General features: G+C 36.9%; 1 protein-coding gene across 5 annotated transcripts in view; it reads right to left on the bottom strand.

The window, feature by feature from the left end:
- The window catches only part of ATF2 (activating transcription factor 2), a 48337-nt gene that overhangs the window by 12381 nt on the left and 16011 nt on the right, over nucleotides 1-19945 (bottom strand). For 4 of the 5 annotated variants that reach the window (XM_059475574.1, XM_059475573.1, XM_059475576.1 and 1 more), the window contains 5 exons: nucleotides 15974-16152; nucleotides 15542-15656; nucleotides 15277-15363; nucleotides 4574-4723; nucleotides 2572-2778 (listed from right to left, as the gene is read on the bottom strand). In XM_059475574.1, coding sequence (XP_059331557.1) covers nucleotides 2572-2778; nucleotides 4574-4723; nucleotides 15277-15363; nucleotides 15542-15656; nucleotides 15974-16152 — 738 coding nt within the window. The remainder of the gene's footprint in view (nucleotides 1-2571; nucleotides 2779-4573; nucleotides 4724-15276; nucleotides 15364-15541; nucleotides 15657-15973; nucleotides 16153-19945) is intronic. The other variant, XM_059475577.1, reaches the window with a different exon arrangement.

Here is a 19945-nt window from a genome sequence, read left to right as displayed (position 1 = left end):
GATCTTTACTTATGGGCATACTTTCAAAATTTAGCCTTCCTAAACAGCTTCTGCAGCATCAGTACAAATCATCACTCAATTGCTGCTAACTGAAAACCCACTGGGACCTCATGAGGAAGACAGGCCATTCTTCTAAAGCTTCACCTTTTAAGATTATTAAAGCAACAGGGACCAAATACAGAACATGTAATACACTTTGGCATCTGATCCTGCAATGTGGCTCCGTGGCCACTGTGAGCATTGTCAATACCTTCTTATACTCTGCAGGATTTTGCAAGGCACAGAGGCCACACAAGGTGAGGAATAAAATTTAAGACCAACAAACAAGTTAACAATAAATAGAAAACACAGTTCTCAAGAATCAAAACAGTAAATAACCTTCAAAATATTAGAAGCATGAAAAAAACTTACACAGCAGAACCTATAACAAAGGCAGCCTAACTAACCTATATATGTTACTGGTGATGTAATAGATGGAAATTTTCCTTTAAGCAAATATTTGAAAAATACTGCTTCAAAATGAAGTTACCTTCAAACATTTATAAGAAGAACTTGACAGCAGCTAATATACAGAAAAAAATAAATACATCAACCAAGTAAACCTCCTCAAAGTTCATATGTACTGTCACCAGCTTGCAGTCTTACAGCCCTTCCCACTGCCATGGGAGCCTCTGACACAGGCATTGCAGAAGGCCAGTAACAGCACTGAATGGAGTCAGAATTGTTACATGCAGCAATGCAGTGCAGGTGTTCCACTATGAACCTGCTTTTGGAAATGTGACTCTTGGTAAATTCAGCTGGGCAGGCCACTTATACATTAAACTAAAATGAACTACTAAACCCGCATTAAGGCAAAACTCCAAACTTATTAAATTTTCTATTAAATATAAAGTAAATAATCATGGGTCATTACTGCCCAGTCTGCTGATTAGCTGCATCTAATTATTATGGAAATATATGATTGATTAATGTTTTCACATAAAGCACAGTGTAATTATTTCTCTGATATCCAATTTTCTTTTCAAGTTTTGCTGTTCTTTACCATTAACAGTTTTGCTTTTGGTAGACTGTAAGAAAATCTTTCTTGAATTCACTGTTACTGAATTAACACTTGTAAACATTTTGTTTCTTGGACTTATGTGATTTTTTTGTTATAAAACTTGGCATATATATGTGAAAGAGAGTTCACATGATACCAAACATTACTTTCGCTAAAAAACTGAATTATGGCTGATTTTTTTCATTCTCCTTCACTCCTTTCTTTGATTATTTAAGCTACAGTGCTACGTATTATTATGTAATTAATGGACTTAATTGAGGGCACTAAATGAGTATGTCTAAAGACTGAACAGGTGTGAGAAGAATACATATTTGCAAGAAATTTAACTAATGCTTGTGCAGAGTGTCATGACTCTTGGAACACAGGAAACCATTTCACGGTGTGTGCTCAGGTAGGAATCTTTTACATTTCAGGGTCTGGGATGCTGAATATTTTTAAAGACACAAACATGAAGATGACTGATACACTGTAACTTTGATTACATGATAAAAAATAACCTCAACATGTCCTACTTTCCTGTTGATCAAATTGTGATGTTTTCTATACCAAACAGCAGGAGAGGTGAGTTTTCATAGGAAGATGATGATGTGTGAATTTGACTCAGTGAACAGCTCTGATGAAGAAAAACAAGTGACACTTGAACATATCAAACTAAGTCTCACCACATTTTCTAAATGAATGCTTCACAGTTTTTCCTTTCAGCAACTTTCAAAACAAAGCTTTTAGACTTTTTATTCTGAAAACAATAATTTCTGCCAATTTTTAATGTGCTGCTGGGAAACATTAGGAAAGTACGCTTTAATATTTAATAGCAGTTTAAACAAAAGGGTCATGGATTGTTTTACTGGGGAAAAGTACATTCACATGGTGACTTTCTGAGATCAGATGAGGTGGAAAAATGACCTGCAACATACACTGGCCCTACCCTCTTGTATCACACTTCATCTCTATAGGATTTAGGTGCTGCTGGTTAAAATTTACAATGCCACTGCTGTACCCATTCTGTGGGCAAAAGAGGCCCTCAGTATCCACTGATATCAACCTGGCACCTTTCACAAGCATTACATTCACTTTAAAGGCAAAAAGTGAAGTTGAAAAGAACTTGAAGGAAATAAGCCCAAAACTTACTCAAATAACCCAGGCCATGACACAAATAAAGAGCTAGATGTGTTCAAGGTAAGACTATTACTTTGCTCACAAGTGTTTATTCCAACACATCTTGTCATCTTAGTTTAGTATCATAGCCTGAAAGTTACTTCAAATGGAACAAAGGACAGAAGGGTATGATCCCTAAATTTACATATCTTGAAATATGAGTATGTTTTCATCCTCTAATTTTACTGCTATATGCAACTAGTTGTGAATTTCAAGCCCGAGCTGAGCCACCAGTTATAAAACCATTTATATTTCCGATTTCATGCAAAGTTTTGAGGTCCACTGATGAAGGATCACCATGTAAGAACAAAAAAACAACTTCCTAATTTTTCCTTGAAATAAAAGGTATACCATACCTGTAACTGGCCATTTAGTGAGCTCAGGTCCTCAGCTTTCTTCTCCAATGACTGCACCCAGACTTTCCGTTTCTGCCGGCACCTGGAGGCAGCAGCGCGGTTTCTCTCCAAGAACTTTCTCCTTTTCTCATCAGGGTCTTCATTGGCAGCTCTTCTTCGCCGACCGCCTGTATTCGGTGTCTGTGGCGTAGGCTGAGCTGGTGATGCCTGAAAACAGCCATGACTTAACCTACAGCTCTGGTGTAAGCAGCCAGCACATCCTGAGAAAAGCATTCAGGGCATTTCTAAATACATTCAGGTGAAAGCTGTGCCCATTTAACTCTACAGGGATGTTTTTAAATCTTTTACCCATACTTCCTCTCCTGATCATCTTACATTAACGTATTGCATCCAAAACAGCTTTCAAGCTAGATTTAGTAGGAAATGAATTTTCTATTTTTGACTCTTCCCACACACCTAGTCACAACTGAAAAATGACACAATTGCTTATGCCCACTACACAGAAGCTGTTTGACAAATTCTGGCAGCGCTGAGACTCTCTGATCCCTGGATCTCCAGATAGCAAATTCCTGCTCATTCATGTGTTCCCCAGCACTGAGTAACAATTTCCCTTAATCTACCCACATTACATGACAGTATCAAAATACTTCAATACTTTAAATTATACATTAGACTAATTTCACAGTTGTATACAGACCCTAGACAATGATTTAATGTAACAATATAATGGGTCTTAAAATCCTTTAAAGAGATAAGCTAGAACATAACTGTCCACATGACATTTAAAGGTGCATCTCCACATTCAGTCCTGCACAGCAAGAAAGTTTTATTTTTATATTAAAAACTCCAAACATGTATCAGCTGGCATATAAATTTGACATTAATTCTAAATAGCTAAGAATAAAAAAAACCTGGGAACTCAAATCAGTGTTTTAAGAATGAAACACTTGCTATTTTTGATTAATACTAATTGTAAAATAACTCTAAGACAATCAAACAGCAACTTTCATCTTGAAAATTCTGCTATGTGATATTTTGAAAAATATTCTTTAGAAAACCTCAAGGCAGTATGGGGAAAGAGCAGCTTTAAGAAAGATCTTTTTACATTGGGTCACTTTTTTCCCCTGTTCTGTTCCAAACATATTTGTTTTGATACATTATTTGATTTCACTGGCCAGGGTAAGAATCTGAGGCTTTCGTTGCAGATAAGTCCTGTCAGTTCTGGGCCAGCTTTTATAAACTTAATATTATGCTACGAATTCTGAAAATATCTCTTTGAGATTTTTATAAGCATTTTGAAAACACATTACAAGAGGTTTTTAGAAACAGAACAGCTGCAATCCTCCAGGATTCACCAGGAAGTGTATCTTTCCTCCAGCAGCAGGCCCACTTCCAGTCTGACTTAGAGGTTTTGTCTTTTACTCCCCTGCTCTGATCCATCATCCCAAAAGGATAACAAAACACAACTTAAACCAGAGACCCCCTTCCATAGCCTGAGATGATGAAGTACCCTTAATGACACAAATGAAACTCTTCCTGTGGCAGCCCAGAAAAGATCCTTCAAGCAAATTAACACAAGCATGATACCTGATGCAATAAAAAAATGTCTAAGCACACTTATGATTAAAAAAAAAAACAAAAACATAAAACAGATGCAACAGAAACACAAAATAAAAACACTTATTTTTTCAAATATATATATATTGACCAGCTGTAAAAATTTCAGCTATCACAGAATCTCTTAACAGTGAACTTCAGAAATCAGGACTTAGTTCTAAATTTGAGCAGATAGATACTACCTGTTTTGAAATCATCATCTTGGATAATAGGTTTTAGAAGCATTTAAAAATATGTAAGACCTGAAAACATTTTACTGCTATAGAGCTATTGATTAAAAGAGGAGTCTGTAATCTCTATTTTACAGACCAAGAGTATAGAAAAAATATATGTATTTTCAAAATGAAAGGAGGAGGTAGGAGGCACATGCCCCCTCCTGTCATACCGGTGTTTCAGTTGTTGAAGTTGCAGGCTGTTGGAGTGACTGTGGTCGTGGTTCCTCTGACTGAGTCCTAACCAACCCACTTGCATGTCCCTTGGCAGTATCTCCATTTGTTACCTGAGGGTGCTGCTGGGTCAAGGCTGCTTTCAATCTCTGAAAGCAGAAAATAAAGAAGAAAAAGAAAAGAAATATTCTATCATGCTAGCTTGAATGATTAATCATTTATATAAGCAGTTACTTCCACTTTGGAAACAGGAACTCCAACTCATAAACAGGTGTTTCTTTTTACAGGCTTTCAAAAGTGACCTATGTATATACCTAAAAACAGGGGGGTAAATTCCTGCAGTCATTATAAGAGCAATGAGGTTTACATAAGATCCCAGGAAGGGAAGGATGGTAAACTATATGGAGAAGTAAGCAGAAAGCCTCATCTGTAGTGAACTGTGCTCACAAACAGATGAGTGGAAGGCCATAAACAGAAGGTGGTAGTACCAGAAGAGTAACGATGACACATTGTTAGAAAGAAAACAGGGAACAACCAGAACACAAGCATCTTTCCACTTGAAAAATTCTGGTGCTCTCTATCTCTATTCATTGTTAAATAGCTTGTTATGCCTCCACTAATTCATGGTCTTTACAAATACTCACCTCTGCAATCCTTCCTATGGGTAATTACATAAAAGCCAAGATCGTTGCTGAAACAAACATCTAAACACTAAGAAGCTTCAGGTTATATGTAAAGATTATTTATGTAGAAATATGCAAGATAACTACTACAGCATGCTACTTTGCAGTAAAAAACTGCTAAAAGGTTTCATGTTCTTCCTTTACTGCAGACAGCCACTATGAAGAACAGTAATGTGCAAGTTCAGCTGTATCTAATATACCCAAGAGTTATTGACAACCTGATGGATGATTTCAGAGCACTTTACTTTACTGACTGCCTGTTGAAAAACACTTCATTCAACTTTTGGTGAAATCTATTAAAACTGCAATATAATACATTCCATTTTAAACTATTTCGTAATCTTAAGTGATAAAGTGTCCAATTTCAGCAGATACAACTGCTTGTAATTCCAGATTCTTTCTTAAATTTCCATGAGTACTGTATAATTTATCATTAATTTTTTTTGTTTTACTGAAGAATTTACCTTACTAGAGAAATGGTGTTAGAAAATGTTTTTCTACTGAGCACCAGATTTTTTAAGAATCCAATACAAGTTTAAGAGAAGATTAATGACTTAAACACATAAGTTTGTGAAAATTCTGATATCTTGTAACATCATATTTTGAAATATGAACAAAGTGTCACCCACATACTAACATTACTAGGATATCTTAAGAATACTAGAGAGAGGCAGCATTTCGCCAGCTCAGGATAAACAGAAAACTTTGCACCTATTTATGTAGATATTCTCTATAAACTGTAGTATCCAATGTCTCCCAACAATTAAGTCAGTGAAGTAAAGTAACAGCTCTCTGCTACCTTCCATGGTGACAGGCTTTCCTGGATCCTATGCTACAATTAAAACAACAGATTGCAGATTACCTCTGTCAAAACTGCAAAATATTTTCATGTCTGAAATATGGCAAGTTACCATCTTGGTAACTTGGATTTGGTAGCACATACCAAGCACCAGCAGGTATCCTAACTGAGGGCTACAAAGAGAACCAAGAAACTCCAACCCTCCTCTACTGGCCTGCTATTAAGGAATCTTTAGCCAGTGACTTCTGTAGTAGGTCTATTCTGTAGAGATTGCTCTGGACTGAATTAGCAGCACATTACATCAGTTAGGAACCATTCAAGTGCACATGAAAATTAGGAGTTAATCCCAACAGCTAAATGAGCTGTTGTTCCTCATCTCATTTACTGCATCAACTTCCTAAATTCCCCAGAATAAAGAAGACACTTCAGAAAACTACACAAACCAAATTTACTGCAGTTTCCAGCACTCAAATTTAACAACAAAAATTTAGGATAGCTGCAAGCATTAGATCAGGATAATAAAAAAATTAAGATAATATGTCCATAACTTTTAGTATATTTACAGCACTCTGAAAGCCCTTAGATAGTTAACACTTTAATTAAACTCAAGAATTGACTTGTACCTTCCTAATTCTCCTTGGAAAAACAAGCTAACAAAAACATTTCAGTCCCTGTCTCCAGCAGGTCTAAGTATTTTCTAAATGTCTAACTAAAATTACTAAAACCAAACTCTATGATCTAACTGCAAAGTTGATGGCTGATTCCTCTCTCTCTTTAAGTAATCCTGGCGTCTAAATTGTAAAATCTTCTACACAACCACTACCAGGACTACTAGGGAAACATATCACATCCAACTCAGTTTTAAAAATAATGGTTTTCTAAAGAAACTAGCAAGTATTTAATACCAATACGACAATAACTTTTCTGTATGTTACTAAGATAAGATTTTTTGCAGTGTATTTTCATTTATGACTTGAATAACTTTAGAAGCATCTCTTTTATCATAACTTGCTGTTAGGCAAGATGTGACAAATTTTCATCAGTCCTAATCAAGAGAGCAGTGAAAGTACAAATCAGTTAAAGGGTACACTCTCTTCTACTTCAAGCTGTCATACTAGGAGAGATTTCAAAGTTACCATCTCAAAAATGACGCGTATTGGGTTTGCATGGTAACTGATGAGTTTGCACTGGGACGTGCAAACAAAGTTGGACTTTACTTACTGTAATGCCAACATTTAAACATTATATCCTGTAAATTCATAAATAAACAAACTCCTTTTGAGGATTAGATTGTTAAATGTAATGTACTACGAAAACAGGAATGGGAAATAATTAGATTTGATTTCAAATTACAAAGTTTGAAAGTTGAAATTAAAGTAGTTAGGAATCAATAGTCCACAAATGCAGACACATTGTGAAAATCTGAAGAATATTTACAGATTTTCACAAGGAGATTTCCAGCTTGTGTGTTTAATAAGTTTCATATTTTAAAAGGTAATGCTGGAGTAAAATACTATATGGGTGTTGTGCTTCTTATGACAGTTAACCCAAATTCAACGAGAATCTCATTTTTAACAATCAAGACTACAGATACATATATTAGAATAAATGTATATAAGCATTTTTACGTGGAAAAACTCGATGACAACCGAGGGTTTTTGTTATTATTTGGTTATAGGTGAACTAACCAGATAGGTTAATAGCTTTTAAAATCTTTATTAGCAAGGTTTTATCATTCATGTATATCCTTGAAAACAAATCCTCACCACATCTGTCAAAATTTGGTAGGACTGGATCATTCCATCAAGAGCTCACAGAAACAAGATAATATACTCCAGAAACAATTTGTGAAAAACTCAGATCCATATTTCATATCTGCCACAAAAGCTCATCAGAGTAATAACCCTCCTTCTCCTGGGTGTTATCCTACCATCTGCTCCTCTATTACTTATCTTTATTTTGCAACTAATTAACAGCATAATCTTCTAAATTCAGCAAGTTAATTATCATTATTGTGGTCTTTGCAGCATCATCAGTCCTTATGAAGTCTTGTCTCTCCACCCCCAGAGAACATATGAAAATGAAGTAGGTTGTGAGAGGGTCTGTTTCTTTAGAGTAGGCTCATTAGGTGTTTGCTGATTAGCTCGGCATGCAGAGAGACAGGTCAGAAGAATTCTGCTGAACACAAGGTCCCATGCCGGGCTCCAGCAAGTTAATGTTGGTTTCTGAACATTTGCCAAGCTGCCCTCTGTCACTTCTCAGTAGAAACCTCCTGCAAAAAGTCTACTGGTTGCCTACTGAGTGCAAGGTATTTTTTATATTGTGACAAAAAGTTTTGCATGGGAAGGAGGAGACAGAGGGAAACATTCCATATTAAAGCCATTTTGAAATTCTTCAGAAACTTCTGCAATCCACACTGAACAGACTGAATGCTAAGTTCGCAACCACAAGCTGCACACTCAAAAAGGATGTTTTACAGCTGCAACTTGAGGCTCATGTTCCATACACAGAAAACATACAATTACAGATCTTCTCATAAGAATGTCAGAAGCAATTCTACAGTTATTTAAAATCATGCATCCTTATCTTAGTGAGGAAGTTTTTTGGGAGTTTTAAGTTTTTTGGTTTTTTTTAAAGACAGTTATTGCATCTACTTCTAAGCCTAAAAATACTACAAAATTGACATACATATGATTTTACTTAAGTAAGTGAAAGTTAGTTTCCTTAGCACACTGACAAACATGGAATCATGTCAGAAAAACTGACAATTTATATTAAGTGTGCCACAGAAATCTGAAACTCATTTTTACTCCTACTGAATGTCATTCTTAGTATAAGATGTAAGAATATTTTCAAAATAGTAGCAGTAAAAGACAAGGCTGTGTCTGAATAAAATCTCTAGTAATTTTGTACTTCAATTCTACAAGCAGGAGAGAAAAAGGATCCAAGAATGTTCAAAACGATAGTAACAGTGCTTTTCACAGCTGTGAATGGACCGGCTCTGTTCACTACAATAAATTCAATACTTAGGCAACAAAATTAAAATGCAATCTGATTTCATGCAATTCTTTCACAGCACTGGAACACATCAAGCACTATATATGTTTCTGTAGTGAAAGAGACCCTAAGATTGTACTTAATGCACTCCTTCACTTAAGGTCAACTGTTTCAGCTGAGAGCCTCTTGCAAGAATGTCACCAGTCATAAGGATTTGGCTCACTGCACATACAATTTTTAAATTTTTGTCTGTCATCACTTTTATGCATTCCTTTTTTTTAATTACTATTTTTTTCTTCCCAGTTATTAGTCCTTGTAGTTGGTATACATTTTTCTATCTGCTATTTCACTTAGTGAACCTGTTCCCACATACCACTGCTCCTCTATGGAATTCATACAATCATTTAATGTCAGGCAACTTGACCAGTAAGCAGAGAAAAGAGCATTTCAGCAAAGAATGAACAGAGTTTGAGAGGTGACATCCCAGTAACTTGCTTCGCATCAATAACCAAAACTGCCACGCTGAAGGAGTTTGACACTTAGACTGAAAACTTTATGAACATAGAAATAAATACACAGTTTTGATTATTATGCGTTAAACTTGGACATCCCTAATAAAAAAATCCTTTCAAATGCTGTAAGAGAGACCATTTGCAAAAATAAAAGTCTCCAAAAGTTGTCCATTGTGGGAAAAAATTCTCAGCAAGTGCCTCAGTTCCTTTAGCCTTAAAGGGTTGTACGATTTCTAGGACAGCTAAAGAAAAATTTTAACTATGCTATAGGAAGGCATCCAATGTCCACAACCAAAGACATCTGCCAGTTATTTTAAGTTTTAGATTTTGGAAATTAAAATATCAATTTTGTTTGTTTACTAAAGTTCATTCATGAAATTATAAAGAAGAAATACACTTCTTCTTTGTACAATTTGGCAACTCGTAACCGAACAGGTATTCATCAAAATAAAAATTTGTTCTTCTCATGTTAATTCAAATACAAAACTGAAGTTATCTAAATTCATATTTAAATTTCAGATCATTAGGAAAGAAGCACTGCATTCTCTAATTTGACTTTTATCAATCTCACGTTCACTCAAAAAAAGTCTATACAACAGTAGCCTTTAGTAAGCAAGTAAGAGTGAAATGAATGAGGAATGTAATCAGAGCACAAAGTTATTTTCTTACTATAAACTTCTAAAATGTGTTAGCTCCTTGAAATATGCAGAAATAGCCTCTGCAAAGAAAGGCACAGAGCACAAAAGAAAGTGGTTTGTGGCAGGTATTTCATCCGAAACCTAGCCATACCTTCAACTGGACAGCTCCAGATCTGGTAACAATGCAACAATGTGGTGCTATTTCACATTAAATTTACTACAACCAGTTTTTCAGAAATTTTACTCAACTTCTGAAGTTATTAGATCTGTGTCAACTTAGGAAACCTTGAAATAGCATTGTGGTGTGATAGCAGAAAATGCAGATCACCATAATAGCAAGTATGATTCTTCAATACAGGAGAGGTTCAAACAACTACTGCCAACACCACATATGATAAAACCCTTTGGAGATATAAATAAACCATGTTAACTTTCCAAACTCTGTATCCCATACAGTACAATGCTTACTTAAATACCCAAGGAAGCTAGGAAAGTTAGGAATCTATTCCTGCATGTTTTTTTGTATTTGCTACATATTCTACTCTTACGTTTTATAATGCAATACAAAAATTCCATGAGATTACAAGGTCCGTCTATAAAGAACAACAAAAACTTTCCTGAAATAATAAGTAAGAAATAAAGCAGCAGTCAAAACAATTCCAAATACCTATACTCCTGGGAATGCTGTGAAAGGAACATCACAGCTTCAACCCTTCATCTGGCTTTTTGTTCAAAATACACTGCTGACAGACTTCATAGGTTCATAAAATTGTTTAGGCTATAAAAGACCTTTAAGATTAAGTCTGACCATTAAGCCAGAACTGCCAAGTCCACCACTAAACCATGGCCCTAAGTGTCACATCTCCATCTCATTTAAACACCTCCAGGGATGGTGACTTCACCACTTCCCTGGGGACCCTGTTTAATACTTGACAACCCTTTCAGAGAATAAATTTTTCCTAAAAGTCCAATCTATACCTTCCTTGGTGCAACTTGAGGCAGTTTTCTCTCATTCTATCAGTTGCTGTTTAGAAGAGGCCGAGTCCCACCTGGCTACACCCTCCTTTCAGGTAGCTGTACAGAGCATGGAGATCCCCCTTGAGCTTCCTTTTCTCCTGGCTAAACAGCTCCAGCCCCCTCAGCCACTCTTCAAAGGGCTTTCTCTCTCGACCCTTCACCTACTCCCCTGCTCGTCTCTGGACATGCTCCACCACCTCAATGTCTGCCTTGCAGTGACGGGCCCAGAACTGAACACGGAACTCGAGGTGTGTCTGCACCACTGCTGAGTACAGGGGAACAGTCCCTGCCCTGGTGCTGCTTGTCACACTATTGCTGATTCTGGTACAAGCCAGGATGCCACTGGCTTTCTTGGCCACCTGGCCACTGCTGGTTCATGTTAAGTTGGCTGCTGACCAGCACCCCCAGGTCCTGTCCCAACAAGCAGCTTTCCAGCCACCCTGTCCACAGCCCATGGCACTGCCTGGGGTTGCTGTGATCCAAGAGCAGGACTTGGCACTTTGCCATGTAGAACCTCATACAAATGGCCTCAGCCCACTGATTCAGCCTGTCCAGATCCCTCTGCAGAGCTTTCCTACCTTTCTGCACACCAACACTTTTGCCCAGCTTGGTGCCATCTGCAAACTGACTGAGGGAGCACCCATTCCCCTGTCCTGACCAGTGATAATGATACTACACAGAACTGGCCCCAACACTGAGCCCTGGGGAACACTGCTTGTAACTGGCCACCAACTGGATTTAACTCCATTGACCACCACTTTTTGGACTCAGCCATCCAGCCAGTTCTTTTACCCAGCAGACTGTATCTGTCTAAGCCACGAGCAGTTTCCCCAGGAGAATGCTGTGGCAAACAGTGTCAAAGCCTTTAGTAAAGTCCATGTAGACAACACTGACAGCCTGTCACAGATCCATGCTGGCTGGATCTGATCCTGCCTGTTCCGTGTGTGCTACGATGATCAAGATCATCTGCTCCATGACCTTCCTCAGTGCAGAGGTCAAGCTGAGAGGCCTGCAGTTCCCTGGATCCTCCTTCCAGCCCCTCCTGAACATAAGCATCACATTTACCAACCTCCAGTCACAGCTAGCCAGGGCTGCTGGTAAACGATGTAAAGCGGCTTTACTGAGCTTCTGCCCTAGCTCCCTCCGTACCCTAGGGATCCCATCCAGTCCCATAACCTTCTGTGTGTCTTAGGGCTCTAGCAGGTTGGATTAGAGAGGCCTTGCTCTCCTCCACATGGCTGTCTTCCAGCTCAAGGTGCTGGGTACCCAGAGAGGAACTAGTCTTACTACTAAAGACTGAAGCAAAAAAAAAAAAAACCATGAAGTACTTCTGCTTTTTCCTCATTTTTGCCTCTATGCTTCCCCCCATATCCAATAAAAGATGGAGATTTTCCTTGGACATCCTTGTGTTGCTGATGTACTTAGAGAAATATATTTAGTTATCTTTTACAGAGTAACCAGATTAAGTTTTAGCTGGGCTTTGGCCCTGCATAACTTCACAACATCCACCTAGTCCTGAGCTGCAGGTCCCTTATCCCACAGGTCACACACTTCCCTTTTTCTCCTGTGCTCCAGCCAAGGCTCTCTGTTCAGCCAGGCCAATCCTCATTGCTGGCTCATCTTTCAGCACATGGCAACAGCTGCTCCTGCACCTTTAAGATTTACTTCTTAAAACATGTCCTGGACTCCTCTGCCCTTCAGAACTGCCTCCCAACAAGAAGGAGAAATGTGGCTGTAATAGGCAAAAGGACACAGGGCATGTTCCCAGAGTTCAGCTAACTTAACCATACCAATCAATCCACAAATTGCTGTATACCATTAATACATGAAGCATACACTGTTGATTTATTAAATTTCAGTGAATTAGCTTATTTTTCAACATTAAATGTGAACTATTAAGGAAATGAAAAGTGAGCTGTAAAACTAAATATTGTCTTCTCTTGGCTTAACCAGGAACACAAGTGAAAAATAAACCTGCTCTGCAAAGAATTTAGTATGCAGCAAGCAAAATTATTTTTAAGAGAGACATGAAAAAAAGGGTTTGATATCACAAAGATTTGAATTAAAAAATTAAATTGAACTTTGCAGTTAATAAACCATCACGTATCTGCCAACAATGCATCCCATGGCACAGTGAATTACTCTTACTCTTGGAGGCTTTTCTACATAAACATTAAGTTTCTCATTAAATTGCTTTTACTTTCAGGGGGATAAGAAATTACGTTTTTTATTTCTGTGAATAGGCACTATATAAAAGTAAATGAGCATAAGAAATATACATAATTCTGATATTCTTGAATTCTGCTCATGCTTGATGTCAAGAAACAAGGAAAGGAAATACTGCAAATATCCTTTTTACAGTCTCACTTAAAAAAAAGATAAGCAATCATGAAGTGCATATATTAGCTAAATTGTAACGAGAAGGCTAATGAGACTGTTAAATTTTAAGTCTAATGATCTTTGTTTTCCTTTGCATTTGAGTGATTGCTTCTTCCAATGTGAGATCAAAGTCTTCACCACACACATGTATTTCCTCTCTGCCTTTAAATCACTCTAAGAGAAAATCACTCAGCAGTACACTAAAAACCTAATTTCTTGACCATCTAAAAAATTATTTGGAACCAATTCCTCCTGGATTTCAAACAGAATTCAGAGTGGAGTCTTCTGATTCTAAAACATGTTCAATTTCAGAGAAAATAGTTCTTGCTTTCACTTGTTTTACATTCTTCTCTCCTGGATTTAAGGTAAATTAACTTTGTAAGAGCTGGTTACATTTAAGTATTTTCTGAGGTATTAAAAGATTCCTTTTCCCATTCCCAGGGAGACAAGGATGCACAAAAACAGACCTCCTTCCCTTATGTCCTCCTCTACACTATTTCAGAAGTCATTGTGCTCAGCAGAGCAGGGAAATGAAGGAAGATCTGAGAGCATCAGGCAGAGTCAGTGCACCTCTCCACAGCACTTTCAGTATTTGGTGAGCGTGGTCTAGGTGTGCTCACTCTATGGGAATCCCTTTACTCCAGAAAAACCAGACTCACTGTTTCTCATACTGTGGCTTGAGAAGGGAAAACGGGTAAGGAAAGAAAGCCCACAGGTTTAGATCAAGAGAAATGAGATATCTAAGAATGTTAAGGGCATCCTCCCACTTACCAATATCAATGCAGAAAAATATATTTTATCTAGCAGGTGTTCCTGATTCTCTTTTAGTACAAAGCAAGAGCTGAAGAAAGAGGAACACTATTTCACAGGATAGATACTGTTCATGGAGGCATTGTGTAAATATATAAATGGGTTAGTTATTGTTTAATAATAGATCTTCTATTGCTTTAGAACAGTTGGAACAAACAAGACAGAAAAAAAAGAAGCGACTGCCTAATGCTGTATAAAATATTTCAATAAATTGATAAATTCAAACTACCATCTTAAATGGTTACTAATATTCAGTAAAAAGAACTACCCCCCCAATCAAACAAAATCCAAACCCATCTTTTGCTTGTTTTAGACATTTTCCAAATAATTCCCAACTCCCCCCAAAAACACCCAACACAACAGAAACAACCTCCACACAGAATAATTTGTTAACTATATGAGTACTACATATTTAATTGCAAAACTCTTGCCAAATGGATTATATTCAGTTGGGAGTCTGAAAACATTTAAAAACCCTTATTTTTCTTAGTTTAAGAAATATCCTTCTTTTAGGCAGAAACATTCTGCTTCTCTGAAAGAAATGTTCACATGCCACTAATCTTGTCTTTCTCCCAGCTAGCATTTCTGATCCTCTGATACACAAAGTAAGAAGGAGTTTAGTTAGAAAGTTTATTTAAAAGAATGACTAAAAATAAAATAAAAATGGCCATTAAGAACAGAACTAACATAGGCTGGAATTGGAAAGAACTGTAAAATAAATGCAGCTGTTATTTTTCTGGTTTTATTAAATTTGTATTTGCAGAATTTAGACTAATAAAAGAAAACTAAAGCTGTTTTAAAAAGCAATAGAATGTAATTAATTTCTCAAGTTATTCTTCTTGAGGAATAATGGAGTTTTTCACTTACCAATTTAGCCTCAGACTGCACTGGCTGTGGGGAGGAAGGCCCTGGGATTCCTGGGATACTAGGCACCATGGTGACAGGTCTAACAAGCTGACCAGATAAAGTATAAAAATGAAGAAAACCTGAGTATGTTATCATAATAGAGAGCATTTGACAGCACTACCCTCTGAAGCCAAAACAGCTATCAAGGTGCTTAAAACTAAGTTCTATGCTGCACTTATGCAAATCTGCTCCACTTTCAAATTAATATAGCATCATGCTTACTTACTGGAACTGCAGCAGGGACATGCACATTAGAATTTGTGATAGATGCAGGAATAGCAACAGGCATGGTTTGTCCATTAGGAAGATGTAACAGCAGAGGAAAAGGACCTGGAACTGGACTGAAAAAGGAATGAACTATATAAAAGAAAACTTATCCAGAGAAGAGAACAAGTTTACACATTATTTTAAATTGGTTTGTTTCTTTATAGGTGTAATGTATAATTTATTTGGAGATCAAAAATATGAACTTAGTGATGTGGAGAACATGGCATTATATCTCACATGTAGTGAAAGTCCAATGTTTCATGTGTAGTAAAGCACCACATTACACCAAAGCATCTGAAATTCATATATTAACTGCAGAAACAGTAACTGAAAGTAATTCAGATTTTCAAATTCTGCAAGAAAACGTTTTACTAAGATTTATGTAACTTACACTATTGGTCTGTTAGATGATGGAGCCTGGGTGATAACAGTACTAGAAGTTGGTGATGGTATTGCCTGCTGAATAATAACACTCGAGTCAGAACTCGTAAGCAGTACATTGGGAACCTGGAGCGATGCTGGACGAACTATTGTTGATGTAGGCTGTGCAGTCTGCTGCAGCGACACTTCCTGAGGAAAAACAAGGCTTCATCAGTTTGTAAAATACAATTACAGACCACTAATTCCAACTGTTAAATGAATGCAGTTTGATGGAACAAACCAGAATTTCTGTAACATTATGCAAATAGAATCAGTTATAGAATTAAAAACATTCAAAAAAACTCCCTCTGGATGAATCATTTAAACCACCAAAGTAAAATTGGTTTAACAACAGTGATTTTACTTTTACGACAAACCTGGCCCAATTTATTCTAAGGCTACTATTATTTCTTATTGCTTCTAATTCAGTTTTGATCAGATTTTAATTTTTTTCCCCAAGAAACCCATGGTTCTACCAGCACCATCATGTTTACCCACAATCCGCATAAGGAAAATGTTTTATGATGTCCTTATGTACATTTCAGTTTCAGTCCATTGCTCTGGATTTAAACAAGAGAAACATGACATTTATGGTTCAGTAAAAACAATAACAACAAAAACATTTTTGACCCTTTTTCTGTAGCTCTCTAACTAGAGTGATTAAGAGTACTTGGAATGTTATATTCAGAGCTCTGCAAAATACATGCATGTCCTGTATATTTAATCATAGCAAATAAACTTTCTTAAGTGCAAATAAAGAGTAGACAGAAATCCCTATAGCTCTTAGCTTAGCAACCAGGTAAAGCACATTATCAATTGAATGCTGATATTATTTGCTGTTTCTGAAAACCCAGAAAGGCCTTACTGTAACCTATGCCTTCCTTCTCAGGAAACTCAATATTGCCAGACTTCAATTTACCTTCACACAGACTTTTTGGCAAGTTATTTTTTTGACAATGCTTACTGCAATCAATGACACATAAAATCATATTTTTAAGACCAGCAAACTTTAGTTGCTCTGCTGGTAAACAGTAATTCAAAGAGAAATCTCTATACCTGTGTCACACAGACTGCACTGATTATTATTTTCTTTGAATGAAGCTTGAGTTTTGAAAATTTATCCACAAAGCTTTAAGTAGTAAACTCTGAGTTGTCTAAGCAGATTGCTTGTCTTTGTATATATTAATGCACAAATGTGTGGGAACCTCTGAGCAATTCTTAGAACTGTAAGCTTGCTGGCAAACTGTGGGCTTTACAAAAGAAAAGACTTTAGATTATGAAATCTTCTGCCTCCAAAAGCTCAGAGGCTAGATTTGTCATCAGGGTTCACTAGTTCATTCATGCTTTTTCCCAAGGGACCTAAAAGACTATTCACAGTCAATGAAAGTTTTTGGACAATAACAGTGAGCTGTGCTGAGGAAAGTGAAATTGTTGTAGTATCAATCTGGGGTATAATATTTGACAGTTCTTAGCACTACAGATGAGCATTCAGTAATAAGAAGACAACTAGTACAGAATTCTGGAAACAGAAAAAAAGCCCAATCACATTGTTAATACAGGATTAAACACTTCTTTGCAAGTAAGGAACTTGGTATAACATCTTACAGATCTTATTCAGGAGTCACAGGGAGAATATAAATGAGACTGAACTGCTTGACTGTGGGAAATTCAGAGCTCAGAACCAGCTGAATCTGTATGCTAGCATGAACAAGCTGCACAACCCAAGCAATATCATGGTGGTCCTCACATGTGAACAAAGACTACAAGACCATATGTACACTTGATAAAGAATGGACCCTTGGAAGGACTTTCACAGAATCACAGATTGTTTGGAGCTGTAAGTGACCTTTAGAAACCACTCCACTCCATGCCTTCTGCCATGGCTAGGAACATTTTTCATGAGATCAGGTGCCTCAGAGTCCCAGTCAGCCTGACTCCGAGCACTTTCTGAACCCAGCCTAGAAGTTGCTGGTGTGTCAGTAGCACCTCCTACCTCTGGGCAAGCAGCTGGGATTGCCTCCCAACTGCTGCTGAAAGCAGGTAACTACATACAAGTGAGACAGTAAGGGAGGGCATTCTGTCAACACTTCTTTGCTGTTCATACAGAAGGTTAATTAACGCACATTCTAATAAATACTAATTGTAAAACTTGACCTTTCCCTGGCTTGAACACCTATCAGGAAAGGGACAATCTGAAATTTTTAGACACAATGTTCTGTGGAAACCAGATTTCAGCAATAGTCAAAAGATTAATGTCCAAAATTCTGAAATAAATCTGTAGAATTCTGAAAATGGAAACCTCACATACATTTGTTTCTGTGTTATTAAAATGGCAGTTATGCTTTGTTTACAAGATCAGAAACTATCTTCAGCCATTAAAAAATTTTCACCCTCCTCTTTACACTAACTTGCTCTTTGCTACATTGAAAAATGCATGCAGGAGCCTGTTACTGCAACAACGTGGCAAAAACATAAGCTGCAGATTTGAGAAGTATTGCTTTAGAGTAAACTCTTATAAGCATATAAAAACAAAACCATATATCCAATAGTCTGATGAGAGATTCTAATTGATCACTAATGCATTGCACTAATGAAGTCTAAATTTTGTCTGGAATAAAATACATTGTAAATATATTCCCCCAAAGAACAAGAAAAACAGTGCTGAATTTGCAGTCATAAGATTAAATGAAAGAGACCTTAACTTTACCTACCTTTCCTTACAGGACAGAAGTCTAAGCCCACCCAAAGGTACTAGACTTACTAAAAGGACTTCTCCAACTCTTGTAATTCCTATTCTTGAAACTAAAACCCACTGAATGGGAAATTACAGAACAGGATAGTTACTTTAAATGTTCTCAGATGTGCATATTTGCAAGTATCCCCCAATCAAAATCAAATTTCATGCAATAACTTTCCAATGCTATCAAAAATACATAGAATTCTTTATAAAGAAATGTAGATGGCCAGAACTAATACTGTATTTGATTATTACTGTAAGAAAGCAACTGGTTTTAAAGTAATTAAATTATGCAGTTAGCTACCTGGCAACAACTAAGCAACTTTTAAAACTCTGTTGAGGGTTTCCCTTTTAAAGTCCTGTCAATAAACAACTACAATGTTTGAAAGCTCTTATTACTTCAAGGCTTAAAGACTTTATACACATCTAATGATATCTTGGCCTATTCAAAGCAAAGTACCAACTCTTACTGAGCCTAACAGAACTCATGGAACTCTTACAAAGCTAGGAAAATAATTAAGCATACTTTTTTTGAGAGTCTCCAAGGAATTATTTTGACATCTACAAGGACAATTAGAACTGCCTTGCACAAACATAAATAGGCTGTAATCATTTATGACTACTAAAATATATGCAGCCAACAAAATGGTTACAGTTAAAACCATTTATGTCCTGAAAAGATCCCTTCTCTCCTTCAATACATCTGCACAAGGAGAACAGAAAAATCTAACTAAACAGCACTCTGCTCACATTTGTCACTGTCTGCAGGTCACATGGAGCTGTACACTCCAAGCAGCACCCCCAGCCTTGCTGAGCTTGTCGCTACAATCAGACACGAGAATGGCATTGAGCAGCAGCACTGGCACAGTGACACACCCAAACTGCACCATCACTGACACAAGTTTATAAATACTGCTAAGCATTGAGATAGAATTTTCACTTGTAATGATGCTAATGAGATACTGAGCCATGATTGTATGAAGATAGTAATATTATCTTATGCCAAAGTTAGATTACTTGGAATAGGTATTTGCAGCAAAAAAATAAACTAACCTCTGAAATAAAGACTTAAGATTTGAACTGTGATTCACTTAATCCAAGCAGCTCTTAACATTTAGTCCTTTAAATGCTTTTACTATTTTTGAGACTGCATGATTGCCTTGATTAACCACGATTACTTGTCCTTGCTAACTATGAAACTCAGGA

Source organism: Ammospiza nelsoni, chromosome 7, assembly GCF_027579445.1.
Source record: "Ammospiza nelsoni isolate bAmmNel1 chromosome 7, bAmmNel1.pri, whole genome shotgun sequence".
Taxonomy (NCBI): domain Eukaryota; kingdom Metazoa; phylum Chordata; class Aves; order Passeriformes; family Passerellidae; genus Ammospiza; species Ammospiza nelsoni.
The sequence above is the reverse complement of the archived record's forward strand: the minus strand, read 5'-3'. Positions and strand labels throughout refer to the sequence as shown.